This window comes from Penaeus vannamei, chromosome 26 (assembly GCF_042767895.1).
Source record: "Penaeus vannamei isolate JL-2024 chromosome 26, ASM4276789v1, whole genome shotgun sequence".
Taxonomy (NCBI): Eukaryota; Metazoa; Arthropoda; class Malacostraca; order Decapoda; family Penaeidae; genus Penaeus; species Penaeus vannamei.
The window spans coordinates 21,167,222-21,177,221 of record NC_091574.1 but is presented as its reverse complement, the minus strand read 5'-3'; the positions used below and the strand labels follow the sequence as shown (position 1 = coordinate 21,177,221).

The following is a 10,000-nucleotide window of genomic DNA, read 5'->3' as shown; positions in this document are numbered from 1 at the left end:
TCGAATACAGATAAGATTATTTATGTAAGAAATTCTATCTTCAAGGCTTCCCACAGATTTTCAGATCATAGAGCGCGATTCCACATACGCGAACACATTACTAGGAACTATTTATCCTGTGGTGGTATTTTAAGAAAAATTATCACCATTTTGTTTAGCGAATGTTGAGCGGTTTAGTGCTATGTAGCAAATTATTCGTTGTATAATGTAGCGATAACATCTTATCACAGTTAGAGAGATATTACCGACGCAGACATTTAAAAAGGAAGCAGTTCTTGGATCCTTCGCTGTCGAAATTATAATACAAATTATAAGGAAATAAAAAATATATATATAATCGTCTCAAAAAGCACTCAGCGAAACAAAAGCCGATCACAATGGCGGGTTTCAGCGGCGGGGACTGGGCCGTGTTCGTGGTATCGTTAATGGCGTCCTTGGGCATCGGGATCTGGGCAGGATGGAGGGGCAAGAGGAACACGGGCGGAGATGCGAAGGCGGCAGCTTCCGAATTCCTGATGGGCGGCAGGAAAATGAATCCCTTTGCGGTCGCCCTGTCCACTATGATTGGCGCCATTTCTTCGGTCACGGTGGTGGGTAAGTTGGAGATAATTATTATTATCATTATTTTTTACACATCGCTTTCTGGCAGGTTACTTTATTTTTGAGTAACATACAGATTACAGATAAATCATCTATGAAAATATAATGAAACAAAGTATGTGTTTAAATTATATATAACAGATAAATCGTTTATGAAAATATATTGAAACGAAATAAGGAAAAATAATCAAGTGGAATAATTTATAAAGATGTCATGCAAATTTAAGGGAAAAATAGAAAAAATCAAAGCCACTAATTATCCTCATATTTTTACTGTTTTTATAGCATTTTCTAACATTCTGACATTTTTCGACGATTCAAAAATTTCTAACATCCCAAAAAAAAAACTCCCAAACTTATAACATCGTAACATTTCTAACGTTCTATCACTTATTTACGGTCTGTCTTCTGCAAATGTTTCTAACAGTCTTACCAAAGGTCTAGCGACTCAACCAATTCCAACATTCAAACATTTTCTAATAGCTCTACCATTCCTAACCATTCAAACTTCTTTAGCATTAACAAATCAACAAATCCTAATATTTCTGATGTTTAATATTCTCATATTCTCATAGTACTATCACTACATTTTTCAGAATCTTAGATTTTCTTTATCTCTGACAGTTTTAATGCTCACTTTAGAAGTTCCAACTTTTCCAAATGTGAGAAATTCTAAATTAATCAATTTTAAATTTTCAAAATTTCTTAGAATCTTACGATTTTCATATTTCAAAATGTTTCACTTTTAATGTTTCTAATTTTCTCATATTTCATCATTTCTAACCTTTCCACATTACTAACTTTTTGACAGCTTTAACACTACTCTCGTGGTTTGATACTTTAAGCATTTTAACGTTTCTTTTTCAATGTTGAACGGCTAATTATATTACAATTTTAATATTTCTAACCATTTTTCACATTTTTACAATGTCCAACTTTCGCAATTTAAAAATTTCTAACTTTTCAACTTTCTCTTTAAAAAAATCAAAAACTTTTTCGCAATAAAAAAATCCATTTCAAACTACCCGCCCCTAAAATTCTCTTAATAATTCCCAACGCAGCAATCTAACTCCCACACATTCCTAAGACCGCTAAGAAAATTCCAGATCATGATTCCCACATTCCCAACATTCCCAAGACCGCTAACAAAATTCCAGATCATAAATCCCACATTCCCGTCTCCAACCACAGGAAACCCGGCAGAAATGTACGCCTACGGGACCCAGCTGTGGATGAATCTCATTGGCACGGCGATCGGCATGGTTTATGTGCATCTGGTTATCCTCACCGTGATGTATCCACTCAAAATCACGAGCGTTTATACGGTGAGCGTAACTATAAGGCCGTTTCGATTTTTTGTTGTTGGTGTTTTTGATGATGATAATGATAATAAGAATAGTAGTAATAATAATGATAATAATAATAACAATAATAATAATGATAATATGAGTAATAGTATTAATAAAGATGATAATGATTATGAAAAAAATAATAACAAAAAGGTTATTATAATTATGATAATAGTAATAGTTATATAATTATATCAACAACGACAGCAATATCTATAATAACAATAATGATGAAGAATATACTACTATTACTACAACTACTGCTACTATCATTACTATTATTACTACTACTACTACTATTACTACTACTACTACTACTACTACTACTAAAGATAATAAACCCTCACATCTAACCAATTCGCCCCATCTCACTCCACAGTACATCGAGAAACGTTTCGACTCCAAGGGCCTGCGTTCCTTCACCGTCTTCACAACGTTTATCGGGACGTTTTTCTACCTCGGCTTGGTCTCCTACTCTCCGTCCCTTGCCATGGAGACCGTCACAGGCTTCCCCGCGTGGGCTTCCATCATCGTCATGGGAGTAATTTGCACGATTTACTCCTCCTGGGTGAGTAGATTGGGCTGATGTTATTTGCTGTTGTTGTAGGCTGGTTCGGTTGGTTGTAGGCCTATGTACTTGGGTTGTGTTAACTTGCATTCGATCAGGTTAAAAATTGTGCGAGGCTCGACCCAATGTTTGTTCGTTATACGGACATGTATACCGAAAGACATAGATATCTATTAATTCATCTATCTACCGGATAAAAAGGTAGATAAATGCATGTATTTCTGTGAATATGCATGTAATTATGAATATTTTTTGAGTCAGGTTTCCCACAATTGTAGCAAACAAGCAAGGTATGTTTACAGTCGCGTACGGAAGTCGAGACAGTGAATGGAGCTTCGAGACTTGTTTTATATATGTATTTCTGTGAATATGCATGTATATATGGATTTTTTTGAGTCGAGCCTTCCACAATTGTAACAAACTGGCAGGATATGTGTACGAAAGTCGAGACGGTGAATGGAGCTTCGAGACTTTAGTTTTAAATATACACAGAAGGTTTTCGCCATTTTGGTTGTTCGAGACGGATTATCGGAGAGACTTTGATGTGAGTTTTGATCGTGCATGCCGATTCAATCCCTTCTTTTTGTTTTGCTTGCTTTTTTCTCTGTTTCTTCTCTTTTCCTTCCTCCCTAGTTTTGTCTTGGTCTCACCTTCCCTCCTTCTTTCTTGTTCTCCTTGTCTTTGCCTGACTCTCTCTGCCTCCCTTTCCCTCCGCCTCTCTTTGTCTTCCTCTCTCTGCTGTTCTCTTTCACATCTTTCTTTCCCTTCCTCCCCCCCTCCGCTTCTCTTTATCATCCTCCCTCCCTTCTCTCTCTTTCTTCCGTCTTACCTCCTCCTCTTTCTTCTATCCTCCTTCTTTCTTTCGCTTCTTTCCCCCCACCCTTTCTTCCTCCCTCCCTCCCACACACCCTCTCCTCCCCTCTCCCCCCTCCCCAACAGCACTCACCCCCCCCCTAAAAAAAATAATGATAAAAAAATAGTCACCATTTCTTCCCCGCCCACAGGGAGGCGTGCGGGCGGTGGTGTACACAGACATCCTCCAGACCTTCGTGATGTTCGTGGGCGTCATCGTGATCATTGTCAACGCCACAGTGGAGGCGGGCGGACTCGCCAGCGTGTGGAGCATCGCGGACGAGCACGGGAGAGTGGAGTGGTGGAAGTGAGTGTGGGGCGGGGTGGAAGGGCGCCTGGGGTGGGGGGGGGGTGGAGTGAGTGTGTGTGTGGGAGTGCGTCTCTGTGTGTGTGTTTGTGTGTGTGTGTATGTGTGTGTGTGTGTGTGTGTGTGTGTGTGTGTGTGTGTGTGTGTGTGTGTGTGTGTGTGTGTGTGTGTGTGTGTGTGTGTGTGTGTGTGTGTGTGTTTGTGTGAGTGCGTCTGTTTGTATGTGTGCGTGTGTGTGCGAGTGCATCTGTGCGTGTGTGTGCGTGTGCATCTGTGTATGTGTCTGTGTGTGTGTGCGTGCATTGATTGGATGCATGTATATCATGTTATATAGATGTATACACTGCTAAATTGAAGTCTTTTAATGGTTAATAATCGAACTCTCTCTCTCTCTCTCTCTCTCTCTCTCTCTCTCTCTCTCTCTCTCTCTCTCTCTCTCTCTCTCTCTCTCTCTCTCTCTCTCCCTTTCTCTCGCAAATAACATAAGAAATCCATACGTTTCATTATCATTTCAGTTGACTTTTTCCCTCCAAATTCTTGAGAGCAGAAATGGCTCTGCGGCAAAAGACACGATCCAATTGTCATTCTTTTTTATGATAATCACAATAGCGATAAAGAGATGAATGTCAAGAAGTTAAGATCAGCGATAAGATTATAAAAACAGACGATATCTTTTTCTTAAATAATATGATTAGAATTTGGATGTTATTGATAACTGTGTGTATATGTGTGTACGTGCGTGTGTGTGTGTTTTTGTATAACCATGGGTTAATGTACATGTATATGTGTTTGTACGTGTGTTTGTGTGTGCGTATGTATGGATTTGTGCATAGGCGTACATGTATCTGTGCGTGTCCCTGTGTATAAGCGTATCTTAAATAATAATAATAATAATAACAACAATTATAATAATAACAATAATTATGTCCCTCGTCTTCACAAACCCAATGACACAGTCGCCCACTCCCCCAACCACCCATGACCCAACTACCCAAATCACCCAACCACCCAATGACCCAACTACCCAAATCATCCAATCACCCAACTAACCAATCAACCACTCACCCAATGACCCAACCACCCAATCACCTAATCATCCAACTACCAAATGAACCAACTACCCAATCACCCAATGACCCACTCACCCAATCACCCAACTCACCAATGATCCACTCACCCAATGACCCAATCTTTCAGCGTGAACCCCGACCCGCTTCAGCGCCACAGCCTCTGGACGGTGACGGTGCAGGGTTACTTCTTCTCCCTCCTCGTCTTCGGGATGGGTCAGCCGCAGGTGCAGAGGATATGCTCGGTGGAGACGTGGAACAAGGCCATTTTGTGAGTTTTGTGTTTTTGTTTTGTTTGTTTGGTTTTGTTGGTTGGTTGGTTGGGTTTTGTCTTTGTGTGTGGATTTGCTGTTGTTGTTTGTTATCTGTGTGTGTTTTTGTTATCTGTGTGTGTTTTTGTTGTTATCTGTGTGTGTTTTTGTTGTTATCTGTGTGTGTTTTTGTTGTTATCTGTGTGTTGTTGCTGTTATCTGTGTGGGTTTTTGTTGTTATCTGTGTGTAAGTGTTTTCGTTGTTTGTGTGTTTTTGTTGTTTCTTGCATGTTTTATTTATTAGTCTATGTTTTTGTTGTTGTTGTCGTCTATGTGTGTTCTTGTTGTTCGTTGCTCGTTTGACTTTTTTCTTTGTCTTTGTTTTTTTGTTAATTTTTTGTTCTATTTGATTTGGTGTGTTTAATGTCTGTTTTTGTTGTGTTATTTTGTCTTTTGTCTTTTTATTTTCTTTTAATACATGTGTATTTCATGTTTTTTTAATTTTTTTTCGTGTGTGAAGAAGGTAGATTAATAGATGAATAAATAAAATCACACATACACACACACACACACACACACACACACACACACACACACACACACACACACACACACACACACACACACACACACACACACACACACACACACACACACACACTCATACACTCATCCATCCCCTCCACACCCTCCCACACAAACTACACAACACCCTACGAACCCAAAAAACTTTCAACTACCCTTTTCTCTCTCCCTCCCTCCCTCCTCACCTCCCCACCCCCCAGCGCCCACTACCTCAACATGGTAGCCAACATCACCGTCTTCTGCTGCGTCAACTTCCTGGGCATCGCCGTCTATGCCGTGTATGCCAGCTGCGACCCCATGGCCACCGGGGAGATCTCGAAGCCCGACGAAATTGTTCCACATTATGTGATCGATCGCCTGTCGTATCTGCAGGGGATTCCCGGGCTGTTCATCGCCTCTCTCTACGCCGGCGGACTCAGGTGAGGGCCTGGGGCGGCTTTGGCAATCATGGGAATAATGGGATTGGTGGTGGGTCAGTGGTGATGGTGGTAGGTCAGTGGTGATGGTGTTGGTAATGGTGACACCTTGATGGTAATGGTAATGATACTAGGCTTAATGACAATGGTAACTATGATGGAGACAGTAATAGTGATGATGCTAATGGTAGCGATAATGGTAATGGTAGAGATAATGGTAAGGGTAGTGATAATGGTAATGGTAGTGATGACGGCGATCCCCCACAGCTCCTACTCGTCCCAGATCAACGCCGTGACAGCTGTCATGTGGGAGGATTTCTTCAAGAACTCGCAGTGGGTTGCCAACATGGCGGATAACAGGAAGCCTCTGGTTAATGTTCTCGTCAGTGAGTTTCTTTTTTTCGTTCTTTGTCACCCCTTGTTCATGTTCATTTTTGTTCATTTTCGTTCTTTGTTCATGTTTATTTTGTTCTTTCTTTGTCGCCCTTTGTTCATGTTCATTTTTATTCATTTTCGTTCTTTGTTCATGTTTATTTTTGTTCTTTGTCGCCCCTTTGTTCATATTCATTTTTGTTCTTTTTCGTTCTTTGTTCATGTTCATTTTTGTTCTTTGTCGTTCTTTGTTCATGTTTATTTATGTTCTCTTTCGTTTTTTGTCGCCCTTTTTACGTGTTCCTTTTTGTTCTTTTTTGTCCTTTGAGTGATAGCAAGATGATTGGCGAAGCGATGAAGGTTGGTGGAGAATGCGTTAGCGAATAGATGAAGGAGATGCGTAAACGAATGGAAATAAATAGATAGATAGAATAAAATATAACGAGCGAAAAGAAGAACTGAAGAGTGAAATAACAAGTCAATAAACAAACTTTGAGTGTCAAGTAGATTTTAAAAAGATACAGGAATGAGTAAACGAATTAAGGAATAAATAATTAAAGAAAGAAATTAACAGATGATCGTATCATCTAATGCAAACAAACAAAAAACAAGAACAAAAAGCAACCCCTAAAATACGAAAAGAAAACAACAAAAGAGATACTTAATCCCAAAAATCAAAGAAAGCAGAAAATAAACATACAGAGAAAACGACGGAAAGAAATGAAAATGAAAAGTAAACTAAAAAGAAAAGACAAAGAAACCGACGAAAAATAGTTAATTTTTTCCCCCGTTTTCTACAGGTGTCATCACAGGCCTGGCGGGTATTCTAGCAGGTGTGATAGCCTCTCAAATGGGCGGACTATTTCAAGTGGGCCAGACTATCCTCGGGACTATCCACGCCCCCCTCCTCGGCCTATTCATCCTGGGCATGTGCTGTCCCTTTGCCAATAAGATCGTGAGTATTTATTTTACTTTATTTAAGTTGATAAGGACTATTCTCTGATCCGGCCTGGGATATTTAACCCTAGTTGGCAACTCAGCCATATTGTAGATGGGGTATTTTGAATAATTTGTATTTATTTATCATTTAAAACTTTTTCTTAATTATTTATTTTTATACATATTTTTTAAATTATGTAATAAAAAGTGTCTCTAAAAGGTACTCACATTGGCATATCATGTATGGAAAGATGTAAACTAAATATGCTAGAGATATTTTGATATATGAATATAATAGAATGTCATCACTTTAGATTTAACGGAAACAAAAAAAACAAAAAAAAATCTTCTCTCAAATATTACTACGAACATAAACACCTTTTTTCTCTTTAATATTACCATGAACCTAAACATTTTTCATTCTCTTTCTAATATTATCACGAACCCAAAAAGTTCTCCTTCTCTTTAATAACAACACAAACCTAAACACTTTTCACTTTCTTTCTCATTCTTGCTGATATTACCACAAACACAAACACTTTTCTCTTTCTTTCTAACATTACCACGAACCTATTTTTTTTCTTTCTAACATCACCACGAACCTATTTTTTTCTTTCTCTAACATTACCACGAACCTATTTTTTCTTTTCTCTCTAACATTACCACGAAAATTGTTTTTTTTTTTTCTCTCTCTAACATTACCACGAACCTTTTTTTTCTCCAACATTACCACGAGCCTATTTTTTCTTTCTCTCTAAGAGTACCACGAACCAATTTTTTTTCTTTCTCTCCAACATTACCACGAACCTATTTTTTTCTTTCTCTCCAACGTTACCACGAACCTATTTTTTTCTTTCTAACATTACCACGAACCTATGTTTTTCCCCTTCTCTCTAACATTATCACGAACCCATTTTTTTTTCTTTCTAACATGACCACGAACCTATTTTTTCTTTCTCTCTAACATTGCCACGAACCTTTTTTTTCTCTCTCTCCAACGTTACCACGAACCTATTTTTTTCTTTCTAACATTACCATGAACCTATGTTTTTCCCTTTCTCTCTAACATTATCACGAACACAATTTTTTTCTTTCTAACATGACCACGAACCTATTTTTTCTTTCTCTCTAACATTGCCACGAACCTATTTTTTTCTCTCTCTAACATTACCATGAACCTATTTTTCTCTTGCTCTCAAACATTACCACGAGCCTATATATATTTTTCTCTCTCTCCCAGGGTGGCATAGTAGGATTCAGCGCCTCCCTCCTGTTCAACCTATGGGTGACAATCGGCGCTATGTTGTACGGGAGAGCCACGCCCTTTTTGGAATTCTCTGACGAAGGGTGCAACGCCACGACCCCCTTTGACCTCACAACAACGACCCCCGTCGACTGGACGACCACGGGGTTCACTTCTACTGGTCCGCCGCCTGGAGAGTGAGTGTTAACGGATTTTTAAAAAATCATAACGACTACATTTGTTTATGTTTTTTGGAGGGATGTATTCTGGTTCGGGAGGGGGCGAGGTATTTAGGAAAAAAAATGTACAGTCATCGGATGAGAAAGTAACGCTTAGAACGCTCTGTTCGCAGTAAATTGAATATTTTTTTTTCTGTAAATCCCGTTTTCTATGATGAGAGCAGCAATCCTTCCCGTTTTCTCTTTCTAATTCCCGTTTTCTCTTCCAACAGTGACTACGTTTTCCCTCTTTATTTGGTCTCCTACACTCTCTATTCTCTCTTCGGTGTTTCGGTCACCTTTTTCGTCGGCACTATCGTCTCTCTTTTCACAAGTAAGTGTTTATTTGTTATGTTTTTGAAATTTATTAAGAATGCTATATTTTTTGGTAAATGTCGATATATCTGTCTTTGTTATCAATTATCAAAATGATGAAAACAAGTGAAAAAAATAGCAGTAATAAAGAGATCATTCAGGTGAGAAGAATATTAGCAATGATAAACAAAGTGGTATGAATGAAAATACAGAAATTACATACAAGTGAAGGAATAAGGAATGGCCAATATCGTTCACAGAAATATATCTAAATGACTTTTTGTTTGTATCTTTTTTATGTAAAATCTCACCAAAAATATATATAAATCGAGAGAATCATTATATTAATAGTAATAATAATAAAAAAAAAACATAATCACAAACACTAACGAAGAAAAACAACAACAACAAAAACAACAATGACAACGCCAACAATAATAACAACGCCAACAACAACCATCAACAACATCCATAAAAAAGACGAAATAACAACCCCACAACCCCGGCTCGCAACAGAACCCTGGCCGGCGGATAAATCGGGGAAGATCTACGTCCATCCGACCTTCTACAAGCTCATGAAGCGGTGGGAGAGGCGCGGAGGCGAGGACCCCGCGGCGAGCACAAAGGACCTCGTTAGTTTGGAGAAGTTTTAGAAGGGCTGGTGTGATGGGGTAAAGGGAGGGAATGCAGGAGAGGGTGGTGATGGGGAGGAGAGAGAGAGGGAGAGGGATAGGGAGGGAGAGGAAGAGGAAGAGGGAGGGAGGGGAAGAGGAAGGGAGAGAGAGAGAGAGTCAGAGAACAAGATAGACTGCCAGACAAATATCTATCAACAGTATGTATGCATATATGTATATGTGTGTGCGTGTGTGCGTGTGTAATCATGATTTCAATATTATATGAACTCTCCTGATGCAAGTC

At 39.0% G+C, this 10,000-nt stretch overlaps 1 protein-coding gene across 1 annotated transcript in view; it reads left to right on the top strand.

Annotated features, from left to right (window-relative positions):
• The first annotated feature begins 73 nt into the window (after nt 1-73).
• Nucleotides 74-10,000, top strand: part of LOC113822192 (sodium-coupled monocarboxylate transporter 1) — a 10,377-nt gene continuing 450 nt past the window's right edge. The window contains exons 1-11 of the mRNA XM_070140139.1: nt 74-594; nt 1,792-1,925; nt 2,329-2,517; nt 3,522-3,676; nt 4,874-5,014; nt 5,780-5,998; nt 6,263-6,381; nt 7,168-7,322; nt 8,547-8,746; nt 9,001-9,101; nt 9,599-10,000. The exon at nt 9,599-10,000 is cut by the window's right edge and continues 450 nt beyond it. Of these exons, the coding sequence (XP_069996240.1) occupies nt 378-594; nt 1,792-1,925; nt 2,329-2,517; nt 3,522-3,676; nt 4,874-5,014; nt 5,780-5,998; nt 6,263-6,381; nt 7,168-7,322; nt 8,547-8,746; nt 9,001-9,101; nt 9,599-9,735 (1,767 nt within the window). The 5' untranslated portion in view covers nt 74-377 and the 3' untranslated portion in view covers nt 9,736-10,000. The remainder of the gene's footprint in view (nt 595-1,791; nt 1,926-2,328; nt 2,518-3,521; nt 3,677-4,873; nt 5,015-5,779; nt 5,999-6,262; nt 6,382-7,167; nt 7,323-8,546; nt 8,747-9,000; nt 9,102-9,598) is intronic.